The sequence below is a fragment of the Sminthopsis crassicaudata genome, chromosome 2, assembly GCF_048593235.1.
Source record: "Sminthopsis crassicaudata isolate SCR6 chromosome 2, ASM4859323v1, whole genome shotgun sequence".
NCBI lineage: Eukaryota > Metazoa > Chordata > Mammalia > Dasyuromorphia > Dasyuridae > Sminthopsis > Sminthopsis crassicaudata.
In genome coordinates this window covers 105,141,387-105,163,166 of record NC_133618.1, presented here as the reverse complement: position 1 = coordinate 105,163,166, position 21,780 = coordinate 105,141,387, and the positions used below count along the sequence as shown (strand labels likewise).

Here is a 21,780-nt window from a genome sequence, read left to right as displayed (position 1 = left end):
AAACTTCATCTGAAAAAAGAATTAGTTTATTAAGTATAAGTAAAAACATTAAGGAAATCCACCTTGTAAAATTGTTGTTCCTCATTATGTAAATAGTATTCACAGTAAAGGAGACTAAATCAAATGCTCTGAATCCCATATACTTTGAGTACATATATAAACAATTTTCTAAATCAATTTTTCATATGTTGATCCCCACATTTTGGGGGGATGGCATGTAGTCAGAGACTCTATTCCATTAATATTCAAAATAACTAAACTAGATCATTACCATTTTGCGCATATGTGTGTGTTTATGTGTATATGGTTTTCTTCTAGAACATTAGCTCACACCTTATGAAATTTATAAAACAAAAGTGAAAATATTTTCCTAAAATCCAGTCTAATGCCAGTGCTACTTCCCATGCATTCAGTTTTGCTATCTCCAAATCTGATACTAATTCCCACAGCCAAATTTAAACCATATAATCTAAACTAATAGAAGAGCTGAAATAAATGCATGAAGTATTCCATTTGTACAACATCTGATATTGCATTGATATTTATATAACTTTAGCCCTATTATGAGCAAATCAGCTATAACACTATATCATGGGAATTCAACAATCTCAACCACTTTCTCTATATGTATGTTTTTTAATACAGAAAAAAATCAAAGAAGTAAATGAAAATCTGACACCCATACTTATATCAGATAAGAGTAGTTCATACTCTTACTTTTATAGAAAATGATTATCTTTGTTCAATGAATATTCATAGAAAACTTTAAGGGCACAGTGTATAAGACTCTTCTCCTACCTATTTGATTTGTAATACACCCCAGAGAAGTATACTTCAAATCAGTTAATTTCTACTAAATGAATTGAAGCTCTGATTAATAGCTATCATGCATTTAATAAGCAAGAAATGACTATAGCGTCATTATGAGGGGGCTAATTTCTCATTCAGCTCCATACCCCCACCACCATGCTCATTCAGGCATAGAGATCCCTTTGAGGTCAATCAGAAAAAAAAAAACTGCCAAAGAATATGGAGCAAGATGAGAAATTAGACTCTAATTCTAATTATTTTTGTTGAGCAAGGGAAAAAAACTCAAGAAATCAACTGTAGTGCAATGATTTTTGAAAACAAAATTGCCAAATGGAAACCTATTTTTTCATATTTATGTATTTATATATTAATATACTTCTAATTAGTGAAATTCTAAATCAAAAACATTTTCTTTAGAATAGACTGACACACATTTCTGGTTCCCAACACACTTCTTACAAAAGAAGAAAATAAACTCCATATTCAAGATCCTTAGTTATTCAATAAAAACAATTCATTGTTCTATGTAGATACCAACCAATAACTTGGGGACAATTGTTCTAGTTAATTATAACATAAATTAATTAGATAACATATAATATAAGTTATAAGTTTTATAACATACTCAAATGTGTGTCCCTAAATTATTCTTTTGAGATAAAATTTTATAAGATAAGTAGTGGACTAATTTATAGAGAATTCACAAGAACCCTTTTCCCCTTTTCCTTACCCTGAAATTATTAGACAATAACAGTTTCCATCATAATAGAAGAATTAGGAAATTTGTTAAAAATTATAATACCAAAAATGCTGCTCAATAAAAATTGAGATCTTAGATATTTGAAAATATAACAGACTAAAATGATTCTCAAATACCTTAAAAGGAAGAAGAAAAAAACCCATTGCTTTTTTAAGGGTATGCCCTCAACCTTCCAAAATTTAAACTCATGGTTTATTTTGTATTTCAAATAGCTCTTATTTTATTTAAATGAACTACTAGCAAAATACAACCTTCATATTTGCCCTCAAATAGTAATACACTTAGCATAATGCCTATTAATATATATATATATATATATATATATATATATATATATATATATATATATATATATATATACAGAGAGTATAGAGATGAGTGAATTTTTGGTGGGGATTGGGGGGTAGGAAAGGAATGATTCTGCATATGCAATTTCATTAGCATCAGGGTGAAATCATGTTGTAAAATATACAATCATGTTCCCCCCAATGAGGTTGATCAGCAACCTTCTCTGTAACCTAAAATCTTACTTCCTAGGACAGTCTTTGATGTCAAGGCTCTACTTCCCAATAATATATTATAATTCCATCTCTGCCTTCAGAAAATTCTCTTGTGCTATCTCAAAGAATATCAGAATCCTCTTAATTGCCCATATGTACTCCTATCCACTTTGGGAATTATCTATGGTATGAAGAACAAACCCTCAATATGGCCCCAGTATAACTCTGGTATTAACAGGTATGCACTTTAGGAATTTAGTGTTATTTTAAGGAAAGCAATTAGAAAGGCAAATCTTTGCCAAATCTAAATTACACAATGCAGTCCAAAACCAAATATAAATTCTGGGGGAATAATTCCCTGTTTTACAGTAATCATGCCATGTATGGTGCTTCTTTTTTCCATTATGAGAGATTATAATTCTGATGAGAACAACTATTATGATGTGGAAGATTTTAGGAAAATCTTCATCCGTTCAAAAAATAATAAATCTGTTATTCTTTGCAAAACCCTTAAAGCAAATGAAAGATTGGTTCTTATTTTTCCAATGGTACAGAAAAGTAAAACACAGAAAAAGATTGATTTGCTCTAGGATACACTGGGAGTCAATAGAAAAGTCAGAGTAAGAAATCATAAAGTGCTTGGGGGACAGAAATAATTTAATCCTATTCAGTTGGTACCTGTTAAGGTTGCTAAGATTCCAAGCAAAGTATTAGGAAATCTTAGGGGTTTTGTATACTTACAAAAGTAACAACAGAGAACAGATTCACTAATTCTGACTAATTATATAATTGTGATGATGTTTTATTACTTTCAAATGTATACCACAAATGAACCTCCAATAAAATTCTTCCCTGTTGCCTCATTTGAGCATAAAGTGATCCTAGTAGCCGAGAGTCAAGTCTGAGGCCTTTCTCCAGTTTCAAAGCCTTCAAATTTGGATTCAAAGAAGTGTGTCTGAACAAGGAACTTTGCTAAATTCACAATCTCATTTCCAAAATAGTGTCAGCATCTAAATTTTTAAGCCTTTGAAGCTCTCTATGTTATAGAAGGCTTCCAATCAATGTCGCTGGAAAGAATATTGTACCATTCATGAAATTCATGAGATTCATGAAGTATAATAAAAGAAACAGTGTTATCTAATGTATGTTTTCCAATTAATAGATACGAATGACTAAAAATGTTATATCAGAACATTTTCTAAGCCTACAATTTCATTGATTGTACCATAAATAGATGTTATTCTGTGAGTGCAACATCCATTTTCAGAGAATTCTTGGTCTCTGTTTCCCTAGTATCTGGCACAGTGCCTTGCACAAAGCAAGTATTTAAAAATATTTATTAAATTGAATACTGCTAGTCTCTTTGTTTGTATAAATATGATATCAAAAGTGATAGTTATACTATTAATTTGCCTGTGAGTTACAGCCCTAGGTTAGCCCCCAGGTTAACAATCTTAACTGCAGATTTATGACATTTTATTGTATACTGTTAAATGCAATTTATTGTTATAATAATTTCCAGATAAACACCATTTCAACTAGAATTTCTGGATTTGGTATCCCCACTTGGAGAGAGCTTTTACTTTGTTTTCTTTAGTTTGGTTATAATTTTTTAAAAATTCTTTTTCATATGGGACAAGATTAAAGAATAAGTGATTAAAGGGAATGAGGGAAAGAAAATATGTCTTGTCACATTTTGTAACCTTTAAAGCTTGATATTTGAAGATATTCATGCTACATACATTGCACATATAATTTAAAATATTTTAAACAAACATAGGTATATGCACCTCAGACCAACTTTGATGCATGTAAATATGGATGGCATTACTTTTAACAGAGAGATAACAAAGAAGATTCATTCCAAATTAAATTTCCAAAGTCAAAATTTATTATTCAGAAAAACACTCATCTTTGGAAAAATAATTTCAAAAATTAAAATATTTTAATTGAAAGAAATTAAAATATTAGGGAGAAACATCTATGGATACAGCAAGACTGAAAAAAATGGCAAAGAATTCAAAACACAACTAAAATTCTAGATGCATAGTTGTGTGCTATTGTTTACCTTAAGAGTATGTACCACTGGTTCAGGCTGCTGAGAAGGTATGGTATGTCCGCTGAAGCTAGCTGGAGAGGTGGGTGAACAGTTATTCCCATCAGCCCCTGATGGCAACCTAAAAGGACCCTTAGTAAAAAATTAACAACTTTGTTATTAAACAAAAGTCGTTTATAACTAATTAAGCAGATGTCATTGTCATATTCAGTTTTGTTGGCAAATGAGAAGGAGGTTTTTATTTGAGAAAGGTTAAGAAAAACCCACGGGTCTGATTTGTTTCTAAATTATATCAGTTCTCATTAAAATATACTTATTTCTTGCATAGCCAACATGAACAGTAAGCTGACAACTCATCTCTGTACACTTTGGAATGCCACCTCTGATTTACCAAAGAACACAGTTCCAACCCCCACAACCCCAAGGAATGACCATTAAGAACATTTCAAGGTGAATTTTTTTAAACTGAAGTGACTCTAAAACAGGGAATTCATAAGTTGCTCACAGCTCAGCTAAAACCGCTAAGTCAGCAAGTCAAATGCCATATTATACACATTTCAGGAAAATGCACACACACCATATTTTTGCATTGAGGGAACTGGGTCTGTTACAAAGCATTACTTAGGAAGAGAAAAAAAAAACTTTAATGGAACATTTTTCCCTTTCTCAGATTAAACTAAGCATCACACTATTTTATTTCAGAAAAACACTCTTGTCTCCTCTTCCTGCCTTAAAAAGAAAAGAAATAAAAGACAAAGGAACTCCTGAACATGTGTTGTTGGGGTGTGTGATTCTTTATCTTGCAGCTGAATGACTGGAGGGAGGGATTCTATTTGTTTTCCCCATGATGGCTAGGATCTGACTCTGCCAGATAGCAAGGAATCATTTTTCTAGAGACTTGTACTTTTTTCTAGGAAGGACTGGAAGAAAGCCTCGTGGGATCATTGTATGTAGAACTAGAAAAGGCTGTAAAAGAAATAGAAATAGAAAAAGTTCTGGGCCAGCCACGTATTAACTTAAAAAATCCCAAAATAACATTATCTATGGTATATATGTATTTAGTTTGTTAGACATTTTCCATTTTAATCAGATTCATATATTTGTTTATTTTGTTAAATATTTCCCAATTATATTTTAATCAGATCCAGGTGTACCTGGGAGTTTTGCCACAGCTAGCAGCCCATGGGCCACAAATTTGACACCTTTGAATTCCATTCCCTCATTTTACAGAGAACAAGATAAGGAGGGGGATAAGAGAAGCAATGGTCTGCCACTTCTGGAACTAGTGTCTAGTGGAAATTTTTCCCGTTCTCTTTTATAGAAGCCATCACTCCCCAGGGAAAGACTCAGGCTCATTTTTATTTCAGTCGATCAATGAATACATGATTCTTCCAAGTCCTACGATAAGACTAAGAAACAACTCTTCCTCTAAAATTGATTCTGTGAGTACCAACTAGAGCCTAGAGTTGGTGAACTTCTTGAGTTTTTTATGTCGTTGTTATAGCCATATTTCATTATAATTAGTTTCCTTTGTAATCGTCTACATTTTATTCTATGCATTTAAGAACATTATTCTGCAAAGGACCCCATGATACCCACACAAAAAAGTTAAGAATCCCTACCTTAAAGATTTAAGGGTGGCTGACATCATAGAGATTATCAAGTGAGTAGTCCAATCCCCTCCCCCTCCTCATTTTAAAGCTGAAGAAACTAAGTTCCAGAGAAATTAAGTGATATGAGTGTCTGTTCTCTGATATCACATCCAATACTCTTCTCCCCAAACCACACAGCAGATTGGTGTTTTGGTAAGGACAATAAAATGCCCATAACCTGATGGGATATCAGCACCAGCATGAATTTTACATACAGACACATTCTGGGAAAAAAAGGAATAGTTGTATAAAAGGACAACTTATGCAGAGATAAATAAATATATATATATATATATATATATATATATATCTTGGGGCACATGGTAGCAATTTCAAGTTATTTACATTTTATATAAATATACAATTTATGTTATGTTTTGTCCATATACTATGTTTTGTCTGTTACCACCCTCCATCCTCACTCACTTATCTCTTCCTATATTCCGGGGGGTTTCATTTAGCATCTAACAATCAATCAAGGGCATTTGCATTTTCTGCTCCTATGCTCCATCCCCAATTTTGGAGCTATATTAACTTGTGTCTCTCTTATCCATGTGTTCTTAGAAAGAGAGAGAGAGTGGGGTGTGTGTGTGTGTGTGATTTACCCTTGGCAGTTCAGTAAAACCCATTTTTCTCAGAATAAAGTTGGTAATTACATAAAATAAAATATTTATGATTTAAAGGGAAACTAATTATTCTGAAAATTAAAGATATATTTTCCCCACATAAGTCCCCCATAAGTTAAGAACTCTTGCTATAGCTCCTCACAATTATATAAAAGAGGGTGCTGTGAAAACAAAATGTTTTCATTTCTAGCTCCTTTTGTATGTCTCATTAGCATTAGACAATCAGTATCTGAGATGTAGGATAGATAATTTTTTAAAATTTGTCCTCCCCAAATTAAATGATATTATATATTATATGTGTAATTCACACCAGAGTACACACAAACACACACAAATTGTAATAATCTCAAATTACTGTTAAAATTTAACCACAAATTTACACTTAGCTATCAATTTTTTTCAAATAATCTAAGATTCTTCTGCCTTTCTTTTTGTATGCCATCATTTCCTGAAGAGGACAACTGAGATTCTAAAACTGTAAAGATATCTAAGTATGTTGCCCTATTCTCATTGCAGAATTCCAACCGAGTTCCATGATAGCACCCCTTCTAAATTAGGGGATTTTTAATCTTCATTCTATGAACTTGTTCCTTTTTTACTCTTTTTATAATTATATTTCAATATAATTGCCTTCCCTTGTAATCTTATGTGTTTTATCTTCTGTATTTTAAACATTTTAAGAAATGCATGAGCTTCACTAGGCAAAGGACTCCTTAATATAAAAAAAATGTTAAGAATTGGATACTCTCCTTCCCAAAAGACTTATAACAACCTTATGAATTGTTTGTTTAGATTTTTTTAGCAGAGAAAGGAAGGTTAAGCTATAGGAAAGAATAGGTAGTAACTATTGACAATTGTCTCAAAAAGTACACCAGCTTCTGCCACTTGGGAGCTATTCAAGATTCTTAACCTAACTTAGATAGGGATAAATTGAACTTTTACCACATGTCTGAAAACAAACTTTAATCATATGATGTACAAAACCATGTAATACCCAGAAGAAGGAGTAATATAACCTGGGCAGTGCCATGATGGTCAGCCAGCTTTGGGTATTCATTCAGTTTTATTATTATTCGTGGACATCCCTGTGTTGAATATTCTCCCAAGGAATCTGGTCTATTGGGCATATTGCTGACTGAAATGCCCAATAATTTAGCCATAGAGGGCATGAAATAAATGAATGTTGGTTTGTATCAAAAAGTCAAAACAAAAATCACACCCTTGACAGAGCCTTCTGTTTCCTTTCTCAGAATCCAGGAAAGCCTGTAGATCCAGCTCCCTAGAACTTGGCCCACTTCAGATACAACAAAGAATTCATTCCTAACCGGTTTTCCAAGGCTGCTACAATCTGTTTATATTCTTATTGATAAGTAGTAATATCCAAAAATTTTACCCTATATAACACTATACCTCTAATACTTACCCAGCAATTTCTGGATTATACTCCTTTTCTTTATTTTACCCCATCCCAAATTATAGACCAAAAGGTGCTGGTGCATTCTTATAATTCCTACCACTGGGAAGTTCAGGTGACTGAGCCTCCCAGATCCCTGGAGCTATAATAGGGTTAAAACTGATTGGATATTTACTCTAAATCTGGCACCAATATAGAACGCTTTTGTTGTTGTTTGGTTTTGGTTATGTCTGGACTTTTTAATGACCTTATCTAGGATTTTTGGGCAAAGACACTTGAATGGCTTGCCATTTACTTTTCCAGGGGATTAAGATAGTCATGAGTTAAGTGACTTGCCCAGAGTCACACAGCTAGTGAGTATATGAGACCAAATTTAAACTTAGGTCCTCCTGACTCTCTCTAGGCTTTATCCACTGAGACACTTACCTGCCTGATAGAGTAATTAATTATCTAGTTATTGTTTATGATAATGGGATTTTATTTTAGCTCTTATTTGCAATTAAAAGATATCAATCTACATGCTTGATAGATGCAGATTGACATTTGTAGAAATGTCCAACTCCAATACTGTTACAAAAAGAATTGTATTATTATATTTCTGAGCCTTGATTAATAACATTTAATGCAGTGAAATATCACGCCTAAAAAGAAGACATTTGATAGTTCTTTAAAACTTGTAAAAAAAAATATCCAACATAAATGTGTATATGTGTTTATGCAAACTAACAGGTGCACGTCAAGAAGAAAAGGCAACTTTTCTATAATTAAGCAAAGGTCTCAATCAAAATTGAATAGCCTGTTCATAACTCTAGCTTTGTGGATGTTCATGATATATATAAGCACTAAGAAATTTATTATCTCCATAGAGCTATTAATATAGGAAGGTCTGGTGAAAATATGGAAATCATTAAGAGCTGTCTATAAAACTCTAGAAATCCATATTCATGTACATTTACTACTTTTAGAGTAAATTTCAGAATGGTGATTTTCTTGAGCAACAGAAATTATCAAACTTTCATCCTCAAATTCTAAAAAATCCATAAAGAATAACATTTCTCAAGAAGATAAAATGTTCGTATATCCTGTGCCTCCCACCCCATCCCTGAATTAGATCCAACACCACCCATTCTACTGGTATTGAATTTCATTCCATCCCCCCAAAAATCAGTCTGCCTCCAGCAATGGCAGCAGCGGCAATCTAATTAGACAAAAACAACTGCAGCCAATAAACCCTCTTCACTCACCGGGAAAGTGGGTAGGCATCTTCCTATTCCTCGGCACCCCTGCCACCACAGCCAGACCTGCCGGGCTCTGGACCCCCAGCTTTTGTCCATATTTGAGCTGTTTCTAGTTGGAGGTTGCCTTCTATTCTGGTTTCCTTATATTTGGAACAATATGGTACAATCACTCAGAAATATACTGTGTCCCAAGTTTTAACAGATCATAGAGAACAAGTATACTAATAATGAGTACCAAAGTTACCATATAAAGGCAAGCCTATAACACACACCTTTAGCCAGGAAAAAAAAAAGTTAAAAGTACTAAATTCCTATATGTTTTATACTTTTAGTGAAAAATATTATTGAATTATTTGAGGATTTAAAAGTATAGATTATAAAACACAAAAGTTTGAGGCCAATTTATAAAATTTATATGTTATCAGTTATGCATGTTATAGGTGGTGAATAATCATAAATACCTTAAAATAATCAAATCTACTTGATTTCAGAAGGTTTAATAATTAGCAAGAATAAAAATTAAATAATAACAAAGAAAAGAAAAATAAATAATAAAAGAATAATTTTTATAATGACTATATAAAGTTGTCAGTGGTATTTTTAGTGTCTATATCAATATGACTAAAATGTATATCCTTTCTTATTTCCTTCACTTTTTTAATAGCACGATTATGGATGGAGATACCATTATATTTTGAAATTCCTAGTTCATATAGAAGGTATATAAAGCACCTAATCATCAGTCAAACTTCAAGTTTTCTGGATGGACTTGGTGTCGGAGTAATCATATTTAATTGAAATACAAAGAAAATCCAAAAATATACCTCCTGGCCTAGAGTTCGATGACTCTCCTCTACCATGATCTAGAGCCCAGTATTCATAATAAATTAAATTACACACAATTTCCTTATCTTGCTCTCCTGTGGAGGTACTAGGTCTGAAAGGCTAAACAACAGGAGACACACAAATCCTTATATTATGGAAGTCACAGGGACAAAACATACAAACAGGTTGTAAACAGTCAAGACCATCTAGACTATGAGTTTATACACAATACTTGGCAATGTTTTTCAGAAACTCTTTTAAGGGCAGGTAGGCGACACAGTGGATAGAGCTGAGGATCTTAGTGCAAATCTGGCCTCAGACACTCTGTGATCTGGGCAAGTCACTTAATTCCAATGTCTCAAAAAAAAAAAAAGATTAAAAAAAGCATTTTGAAAAATTGAGAACATTATTCTGTTTCTCATTGCTTTTATTTCCTTAAAAGTTTTTTCCATGAAGACCAGCCATCATTCTGTAACCTTTGGGTAAATGAATAAAGATCAACAATGGAGTACAAAAGATATTGTTAATCATTCTGAGGTGTTCATACTAAGCAGGAGTGACAAACAAAGTATTTTACATATTGTATAAATATATTAATAGAACTGATACTAATATAAACATATTGATAAGGAAGATATATATTGATACATGAAGACAGAATTGTATGTTTTCATTCTAGATAATATGCCATGTTAATATGACAAAATTAATTTGAACCACTTTCAATTCTGGCTATTTCAGCCATTGTTATAAAGAGTCATCAAGTTATCAGATGACAAATGGTTATTTCCATTATTAAAATACATCACTTTACATCACCATCATCAGAAGGAAAAAAATCTATTAAGTCTTTCACATTAATTGTGAAAGATTTCCAGCTGTGAAAATCATAACTTGTTAAGTATTCAATGTCTATCTCTTATGATTTCTCCTATAGTATTAAAACAACTAAGCAATTAAATTTTAAAATAAGAAAGAATTATTTATTCAGCAAGTAAAATGTATAAATTTGGAGTCAAAGGCCCCCAGATCAAATCCTGCCTCTATCAATTGCTGCCTGTGGGCAGCATTTAATGGCTCTATTTCAGTTTCCAGGATCTGTCAAGTAATAAGATTGAACTTAATATGATTATTGCAATTCTTTCAACTTTTAAATTATGATCCTGCAATATTTTTGTAGGATCATAATTTAAAAGTTGAAAGAATTGCAATATTAAATACTAATTGCAATACTAAATACTAATACTAAAGTAGTACTGAGGGAAGAAGATTGAATTTTAATCAAAGGCCATGAACTTGAATTTTAATCCCTACATTTACTTCTATCTCTGTGGTCTTGAATAAAGCTCCGTAATCTCTCTGGATGTCAAAATTATTTTATCTGAGAAAAAATAATACTAGATAGTATAAGGTTCCTTTCACCTATGTATCTGAGCCTGTGATGGATTTCATATATTCTCCATAAAAATTACACTGTCAACTTTGAGTATATGATCAGGAATCCCAGTAAGGAATATTGATTTTTGCTAATCTAGGCATTCAATTCCCCTTAGAATTAAGGACATTCAATGTAAGACTTTCAGGACAAAATTAAGGTCTATAGCCATAAGGTAGCTCTTTTAAGAATGGAGCCCTTGATTTCACACAGTTAATAAATGTTCAGAAGGATCACAGCAACCCATTCTATACACTATGCAGCACACTACCTCCTTACTGGTAGCATAGTAGTTCAAACACCGGACCTGGAGTCTTATTGACTAGTCCAATGGAGATAATAATAGCAGCCATCTCACAGGGTAATTTAGAGATATTTTAAAGTGCTCAGCACACTGTCTCTGGCACACAGTAGGTGCATAAAAATGCTTGTTCCCTTCTGCTCTCCCATTCAGCAGAGGACCTCACTTCTTTTACTGAGAAAAAAAACTGTTACTTCTTTAAATAAAATTTTTATTTTCAAACTATTCATAAATTTTCCTAAAAGGAAAGATCACTATATTGAGCTTCTACTTGCTGTGCAGAAAAAGAGCATTTTAATTGGCTAAAATAGCATAAAAGGATCTAATAATATCCGGATTTACCATTTAGAAACAAAAGCAAAACATTAATGCACTTGGAACAAAAGTTCAAAAACCCAAACCCAACTACAATTACATGAGGCCAACTTTGGAAACCAGAACATCGATTGACTGAAGTAGTTTCCTGTTACTTAAGGATGCTTAATTTTTTATAAGTCCTGAAACTTGGTCAAAAGTGAGGGCTGATCCATTTTATTTCATGATGCATTATATGTCTAGGATGAGGCAGTATAGGGAATTAGCAAATTTTTCTCTACTAGAGGCAAAGAATAAGTATTATCTTTTAGATTATTGGTTAAAAAATATTTTAGCCACTTTTTAAAAAAAGCATTTTATTATTTTCATCTTTGTTTTAATTTTTTAGGTTATAAAACCCCACTTGCATAAGATCTTGATTAAAAGATTAATGAATATAAGTTTAAATAAATTTAATATATTCTTGATTTGTAGTAAGAAAATCCATGTTTACCAAATTAAAATAAATCTACTTAAATTCTGACAGAGAATTTGAACATTTTACTAGCTTTACAAACATGTATTCCAATAAGTGTGTAATGAAAAAATAAATTGTTCTATCAATTCATTTGCTATCCCAAGACCCAGAATGTACATTGTATTTAGACTTTCAAGAAAAGATATTTTAACCTACTGACTGTTTTTTTTTAGATTTAACTGTTGATTAGAAAAGAAGAAGTGATACTCAGGACAAGAGGAATAATAAATGATAAGATTTCTTGCTTCTTACTGCTTCTTCAACCCTTTTTATGTATAGAGACATCCAAATACTTCTCTTTCCCTGAATAATATATATGACCTATATAAAGGATGTTTTTTATGAAGTTTAAGTATTTGATCAGGAAAACTCAGAAACTGTGGTCAATTCTTTAAACCACAATAAAACTGAACAGCTAAAAGTGGGTGATTCAATGTACTTTATATATATTAAAGTTATATATTGTCTGGAATTGATAAAGGCCTAAGAAGAAGAATAGCATTTATATAGCACCTACTATGTGTCAAGCTTGATTTTTTTTTTCTTTTCCATGGTTTTGAATCAGATTCAATCACACCATCGGTTAATCTTCAGTCAAAAAACATAAAAACTTTCTTCCACATTTACTCTGAAAACCTTCTTGCTATATTGAGGAATCACTCTCCAGCCAAGATGGAATCCCAGAAGACCATCTCTCAATAAGAATGCAATATTTTGAAAAAAAAATAGATTTCCTTCCCATAGATACGTTAATGGATTATTAACAAGCCAACCCAAGCCAATCTAGTATTTATAAAGCACCCATTATATTCAAGGTACTTCTTTAGGTAGTAAACATAGAAACATGAAAGAAAAATAGCCCCCATCTTCAAGAAACTTATATTCAACTAAGGAAAACGAAATTTACATTGTCATTTAAGAAGAGAGAAAAAATAAAGAACAAAAGGGATCAGGAGCACACGGGATACAAGATGAGCCTTGAAGCAGTTAGGGAGGTGCTATGAACAGAACTGGGTGGACTACAGACAGGTGGACATAAGTTCAAATCTGACCTCAAAGATTAATTGTGTGACACACAAATTAACCTTTGTTTGCCTCAGTTTCCTTAATTGTTGAGGATAATAATAGCACCTATCCCCTAAAGTTGTTAAGAGAATTAAATGAGATACAATTCAAGAAGCACTTAATTAACTTAGTGGCAACATAAAGAAATAGTATGCTAATAAATTTATTAACCTTGCACTTAATAAATTCTTGTTTCCTTCCTGTCTTGGGAGACAGAGATGAAAATGGAATGCATTTAAGAAAAGGAAGGCAGTCCAAGTACAGAAATGGATACAGAAAACAGATCGACAATTTAGGGATTTACAAATCAAGTATATAGGGACTTCTAGTGAATGCACTATATTAAAAAGTACTAAGAATAATGAAGTTTTCTAGAGGCCAAGAATTTACCATTATGAATTGTGACCTTCTACAAAATTACCCCAGTATGTGGAATTCAAATTAATGGAACACTGATTTGTTTCATGAGCATTTTATTTTCATACTAGTAGCGAAGAGATGACTAGGATTTTATAATGCTAAAACTTTTATTTTTCTGACAAACCTTCTAAATACGGTCATTTTGGTTTGGTAAGGAATAAGAGAGCCACCTTGGAATTTTAATGCCTTTGAACTATGTATAAATATCTATTTCCATAATGAACATTTATAATAAAGTAAAATAATTTTACTCTAAATGCCTAGAAAAAGAGATGGAGGTAAGGGAATTATATACAAAGTTGAAACTTAGAAGAGATGGAGAAAGACAAAAAAATAAAAGATGAATATTTTAAAAAAGAAAGCACTTTATTAAAATTAGAATAAGAGCCAAATCACAGAAAAGGCCCAATGAATAACATATATGACATGAATAGTTTGTCTCTTTATAGCAAGAATAACAAAAATTAATAATGATAACAATAACAAATACCTTGTAAAATCACATAATTGAATCACAAAATGGGAAGATTTGGTAAGCTGTTTATGTTTATCATGTTTCGAGGGAATTTGTTATCCAAATGGAAACACTGGGAGCCAAAAAATAAAAATATTTCATGACATTGGCCTCTGGAGAAAAAGAATATGATTTTTCTGAATTTTTCCTTCCGCATGCCCGACACAAACACTAAATATTTAAAAAATTGCTTACCAAGAGAAAAATCTAAAAAAAAATCTAAATGTTAAGTCTGTAAAGTGTTTGTGTCAAAAGAGGTCTAAGGACAGGGAAATTAAATGCCAGAATAATACCGCAACAGAAAAAAAAAATAAAAGGCTCATGCCAATCTGTTTATTTATTAAGGAACTACATGGAAGCATTTCTATTTCATACCTTTCGCACTACTCAAATTACTCTGAAGAATATTAAATGTAGGTGGATCCAATGTCATGAGAACACAATTAATTTGGCAAACACATTGCAGTACTACATTGACATCTTTAGCTGCTAATAGCATAGGGAGACTTGCTTCCTTTGGGATTTAGATAGCAGATACAGTCATTTGAACAGTTCATATGCACAAAATAGAAAGTGTACAGTCCCCTGAATATCTTTCATAAGACCTCAAAGATGGAAGGGACAAGAGGGGATGGTCTTTCCCTAACAGGCTGGATGAAAGGTTAGTACCCTGGAAATTTTTTGTGGATGACAAGCCATGGCTGTTGTTCACCCAATTTCTCCTCCCTGCTCTTCCCACAAGGGTAAAACCTTCAAGTCATTTCATAACCACTGGCCAAATTCTTAGTATCCATTTCATTCATTCATTTATTCAGCAAATATGTTAATATCTGCAGTTGGCACAGCACTGGGCTCTCACCAACTTTCTACCTCAGAAGGATATTTGATACCATTTGATCCCTAGACTATCTCAGATGATAATTTCAAGACATTTCGACAAACTAAGCAACTAATTTCTAAGACAATTATATTCTATCCTAAAGGAAATTTTGTTGCACCTCATCAAAATACCTCATTAAACAGTGTAAGTCATTCCTGTGCATATTGGACAAAACAGTCGGGTAACAACCTTTACTGGCTCACGTGATATAGCAGAAAAAGTTGATTTGGAATAAGCTCAGCTGCCCCAGTGAGATGAGTTCCATCTCATAAACAAGCACTGCTAAATGAGAAACTATCATCACTCTGACAGAAACTTCTCTTCTTTCATTAATATTAATATCACACCTAAGGAACATTCTTAAAGTACAAGAAAAAAAAGTAAATGATGAATAATTATAGATCTGGGGCAGCTAGATGGTGCAGTGTATAAAGCACTGGCCCTGGGACCTGATTTCAAATCCAGACCCAGACACTTTACACTTACAATATGCTTGACCCTAAATTAGTCAACCTCAATTGCCTTGCAAAAAAAATTAAATTAAATTAAAAAAAAAAGAAATATAGAACTAATTCTGGGGAACTTGGATTGTTAACAATGATAACAATAATGAAAGTAGAAACAATAATTATCTTTATTGCCAAAGTTAGAATTCTAAACAGAGTCAAGACTTGACTTGAAAGTCAAAACTTATAGCATCAGGTTTTAGACATCTAGGTAGTGTAGTTGATAAAGCACTGCATTTGGAGTCAAGAAAATCTGACCTCAGATACTTACTGGCTATGTGGCTCCCTCCAAGTTACTTAACTTTAACTTATCTGAAGGTTGATTTCCTCATCTGTAAAATGGAAATAATAATAGTACCCATCCTATGGGGTTGTTACAAGGACCAAGTAAGATAATATAGAGAAAGTATATTGCAAAACATTAAAATAAATGATAGCTACTATTATTGCAATACTAGCAATAATATTACTATTATTAAGTCTACTCTATAAGTAGCTTAAAAGACAAATAGATGAGAAAGGATTTGATGGAAGTTGTGTACATGACTTCTTCAAAAGAGCCCTTAAATTAAAAGACAAAATATCCTATTTTGAATTCAAAGAATATAGATGCTCAGATACAGTGATTACTCAATGAGAATTTAATTACTTGTAGAAACTACAAGAGAGACTTCAAAAGGTACTGTGCTTGCAAAGCAAGTTCAGAAATCATACTTAGTCTTTTAGAAGTAAACTCACGTTCGCCAAAACAAAATCAAACTTGCTAAGAGGAGAACCTTGAAAGGAAATAAAAGCATCCCCTATATGGCTTAAACTGATTAGGTTCTTCTTGACCAAGCAGTGATAGTCACTTGATGCCTCAGTGTTACAATGAATATGTTTCAATGTCAATGTTTCTCATATTAGATAATATAATTCTGATGTCTGAAGAGACCCTACAAATCATCTTGGTTAACCAGATCCCTGCAGCATCAGTCACAGGGATTGGAAGTAGCATTGATTGTGACAAAAAAATAGTTTTACCCTATTCCTCCATCGGTTTTATAATAAAAGTAATAGCAACGAACTGATCTATTGGGAAACAACTTCTTCTGTTTATCCTGCCAAATGATTGGTCAAAAGGACCATTTGGAAAATTAAAATGTTCAAACTCTGGAAGCAAGATGCATATATAAATAGTGATGCAGTAATATAATAACAACTCATATTTATATAGCATTGTAAGTATACAAACCAATTTCTTCACTTATAAAGGTACATAATAAAAATATAATTTCCACCCTATCTTTGAGGAAACCGAGGTTTTTGAGGAGTTAGGAAACACCCAAAACAAAAGTCAGTCTCAAATTTCCCAACTCCATGTTCAACTTTCTATAGAACATCACCCCTTTGAAGTTTCAGCAAAAGGGGCAGGGGAAAAAATACATCGTCAACAAGCAATCAGTCCTCTGTTTAATCTGAAATTTGATTTGATCAAGCAAATATTTATTAAGTACCTACTACATATTAAGCACTGTTGTGATAACATCTGAACAGCTTAAATATCAAATATTCAAAATGTTTAAAGTTAAAAAATCTGTTCTCTAAGCCAACAAGGACATATGAAATAAAATAAGCTAACTAAAAATCCGTTGGAACTTGCTAGTCATTACTTCTAGTGGGTGGTACAGGGACAGAGCACTGAATCCAGAGTCAAGAAGTCAAATTTGGCTCCAAACACTAACCAAGTATATGACCCTCATCAAGTCACTTAACCTGTCTGCCTCAGTTTCTTTGATTATAAAATAAAGCACCTACTTCTCAGAATTGATGTAAAGATAAAAATGAGATAATATTTGGAAAATGCTTTGCAAACCTCAAGGTATTATCTAAATACTAGTTATTATTATCTCTAAAGAATAGTTTCCTAGCTCTAGGTAAAAAATCAGAAATTGAACAGCTGTGTCCATATTTTGCCACCCAGTCCTCAGAAAATTACTCGTCTTCAGCTCCAAAATAGTGAGCAAATCAACTTTCTTATATGGTGTTAGTGAAGGAGAATGACTAATAAAAATTATAAATAAGCACTTTGGAAGCATTAAGTGCTATATAAAATGTTTGATAATGATAAGGTTTCTATCAGTCAACATCCAAAACATTAAAACAACATTTGGCTCACACTAAATCCTGCTGTTCTCCTCCTCCTATCTTGGCTCATGTGTTGTCATTTAGCCCCAGTTATACATTATTTTCAAGCTGCTCCTGCATTTGGAGGAAATGTACTAGCTCAGAGTGAAAGCACCTCTATTTTTTTTCAAAGTACCTCACAGACAGGATGGACTATGAAGCAGCCAAAGACTAATAGAAACATTTTCTCTTCTGCAAACAGCCCCTCACAAAATTTGGACTTATGGACCTAAAGTAACCCATTTGACAAGTCTCAGATGAAAATCAAATACTAGTGGGAAAAACTGACATTTCATGTGTAATTTATTTAATTCCAAACTATATTCTTATCCTTTTCAGAAAATATTTAGTCTCAATAAAGGGAAAAGGAGGTATTTTATTTATTTATTTATTTATTTTATTTTCACCAATTTCAGAAATGCTTTTGTTCCTCATTTTATTCATAAATCTTCCTGAGGAGAATTTTCCAGTGTGGATCGGAGGGTTTATAACATTTCAGGACTTCATGTTCTTTTCAAGGTACCACATTGTATCAAAGAGTTTAAAGTAAAGCTTGCTGTTTGCTATCTCCCTGGCATTCTCTCCATGACATGCAAGAATAGCCCAAACACAAAAGTTATACAGTCAATCACTCCCCAAGGGAAATGAGCACTCAGCACAAAGGCATGCTTCAGAGAAAATACAATTTTCCTCCCCACTGGGTACTCCAGAAATTGTGTGCCTGACAGATGAAGTTCTTACCTTTCCCACAATGTAAGACTTTTGCTCTTAGACAGACTGTTCTTATATTCCTGCTGCTTCAATTATCACGTATGTGAATACTGAACCTCTGTCTCAGTCATGATCCCTCTACCAATTTTAAAGACCCATATTTCCAAATGTCTGCCTACATAGACATGCTTTCCTGGATGATCCACTCACTGGCATCTCAAACTTTCAAATAGTTTTTTTTAAATTTATATCTCTCTTGATTCTTTTATAGATGGACCTAATAGGTGTTCTAAGTTGCCTCAACTTAACCCTATATTGTATAAATTCAAGACCACTATCATATTGACTGCCCTCCTCTGGGTACTTTCTAGTTATCAATGTCTCCTCTAAAATGTGGTGACCATTGTTGAACAAAGTATTCTAGATATGGTCTGACAAGGGTAAGGTACAGTAAGGCTTTCACCTCTCCCAAATTCACTTCATCTATAAATTTGATATCTTATTTGCATCTTTATATAATAATTAATAAAAATGCTAAATACCAGAGTCCTCTGGCTCTCTACTTAAGACTAGACTCCAAACTGACATTTCTCCTTTAATCAAACATTCTTTGTATCTTTGTGTTTAGAAAGTGGTAATTTTGAATGAACTAATAATACTTCCTAATCCATAGCTCTTCACCTTTTCCCTAAGCCAGGGAGATTTCATAAATCATAGAGTGTTAGGATTACCAGGTGAGAACTCAGGTTGTCTGGACAGTGACAAGGTGAGAATTCAGGTTGTCTGGACAATTGCAAGGTGAGAACTCATATTGACTTGACAGCTCTCTGGCTCAGACCTTTGGTTCTTCAGGCCTTTAAAGGGAATTTACACTTTAGGAATTTCTAAGAGGAGCAAGTTCATTGGTGGAAGTATTTCCCCACGCCCCACTGAGTCCTTACACGCCCATTCTCTGGGAGGATAAAAGAAGGGCAGCATTGGGTCTGAGGGAATCGACTCTGGGATAGAGTTTTGATGCCAGGCAGGCTGAAAGGAGACCAGTCTGATTTGAGAAAGGACAAGAGCTGGAGGAGATTCAGAGCTCCCAAGAAACCTGCTCATAGAGGAAAAGATTTTACAGATCTCCTCCCAGAGAAGGATTATAATTGAGCAGATGACCAGACCCTCACAATTCAAGAACATTACAATAGAGACTGACAAATGCCTCAATATGTTCATACTATTCCTCTGATCTACTAATTTATTTAACAAATTTATTCTGGCACAGCTTGTTCTTAATTTATAATGTGCTCACTCATAGTGATCACGTCTCTCCTTTCTAAGTGTTCACAAGCTATTCTAATAATCTAGTCTAAAATTTTTACTGAAATCAACCTAAATCATCTTTTTCACTTTTATAGACAAATCTGAATGTTTCTTTACATCCAGACCTTTGACATTTCTAAACAACATCCTCTTGATTAGTGATGGTGTATTTTTACAATACCCTTTCAAATCCTTGTCTCCATTTTTCCTCCACAATCTAAATTCCATACTATCTAATCAGTAATCCTAAAATCCAGGTCTGACTGTATCTGACTTTGCTTAAATTTATACAGTTCTGTATTACTTTCAGGATAAAGTATAAACTTCTGTTTGACAATTTTTAAGGCCTTCATAATTTGGCTTCACCATGTTCTTTCAGAAGGATGACATATTACACTCCCATATGAACCCAGTGTTGTAGTCTAAATGGACTGTTGGTTGTTCCTATATACTATATTCCATCTCCTGCTTTTGCTAGGATGCCTTCTTTTCTCAACTTCCATCCCTTGGAATCCGTGGCTCCCTTTAGAACTGAGCTCAAGTGCCACAACTTCCATAAGGGCTTGTAGATTTCCCCAGTTACTAGTATTACTTCCTAAATCACTACATATTTCACATATGCCTAATATTTAGTTATCTGTGACCAGGTTTTATCTCCTAGATATAATTAGACTCCCAGAGCCAGGAATTTCTCACTTTTTATTTGCATGTCAGTACCTGACACAGTGTCTGGCACATAGTAGATGTTTAATAAATGTTTGTTACTTAAATGATTGCCTTAGCTATACCATTTATAAATTTGGTGCTGCCTTTGTATGCAGTTCATTCAGACAAGATGTTTTGAACACAGTGAATTCATTTATCTGTCTTCTACCATCTGCAAAGGAAGGAAGGAAGGAAGGAAGGAAGGAAGGAAGGAAGGAAGGAAGGAAGGAAGGAAGGAAGGAAGGAAGGAAGGAAGGAAGGAAGGAAGGAAGGAAGGAAGGAAGGAAGGAAGGAAGGAAGGAAGGAAGGAAGGAAGGAAGGAAGGAAGGAAGGAAGGAAGGAAGGAAGGAAGGAAGGAAGGAAGGAAGGAAGGAAGGAAGGAAGGAAGGAAGGAAGGAAGGAGGCAAGGGGAAGGAAGAAGAAAAGAATATAATTGTTAAGTACTTAATATGTGCCAGGCATTGTATTAAATATTAAGGACAAAAATATATAGCAAAAAAGTTCCTGGTCTTAAGGAACATACATTCTAATAGAAGACAACAAAAAGTTTTATTCTCAAAAGTTAGAGACATAGTAAGAATGCTCAATGAACATATCTTTACCAGAAAAAAAAAGCACTAGTCATTTAACAATTGGACATTGCTTTGTCCCTCAATAAGATTTCTGTCTTTTTCTTGATCTTCTTGTGCCTAGCATCAGCTTCAAAAACAATAACCTTGGTATCGCTAACATTTAATTCAAGCTTCAAATCACATTAGACATTCATTTTTCTGATGCTGTTATATAATTTTGCCTTTTTTTTACTCATCCTTAATTAACTTCCCTGGTTTTAATCTCTTGTCTGTAACTTTTTTATTTCTATGAATTCTTGGATATGTGTTCTATGCAGTAACAGCTATTTCTGTAGACCCCCTCTTCTTTTGCATACTCATCACATAAAGCTTGCCTGTATCACCAAAAAGTCACTCTTTGGTGTCTCCAATCCCTCCTCACCTTACTTTCCAAAGAAGTGTGTGAAGATTCTGATGACAGATTTTCTTGTTTGGTCTATTCTGCCAA

The 21,780-nt window shown here is 33.2% G+C and overlaps 1 protein-coding gene across 6 annotated transcripts in view; it reads right to left on the bottom strand.

Annotated features, from left to right (window-relative positions):
- The window catches only part of CCDC85A (coiled-coil domain containing 85A), a 240,745-nt gene that overhangs the window by 6,825 nt on the left and 212,140 nt on the right, over window positions 1-21,780 (bottom strand). For 2 of the 6 annotated variants that reach the window (XM_074286977.1, XM_074286978.1), the window contains exons 4-5: window positions 9,063-9,196; window positions 4,139-4,258 (exon numbers count right to left, since the gene is read on the bottom strand). The exons of 2 other annotated variants lie outside the window; for them this stretch is intronic. In XM_074286977.1, coding sequence (XP_074143078.1) covers window positions 4,139-4,258; window positions 9,063-9,196 — 254 coding nt within the window. The remainder of the gene's footprint in view (window positions 1-4,138; window positions 4,259-9,062; window positions 9,197-21,780) is intronic. 2 more of the 6 variants (XM_074286979.1, XM_074286974.1) reach the window with 1 other exon arrangement.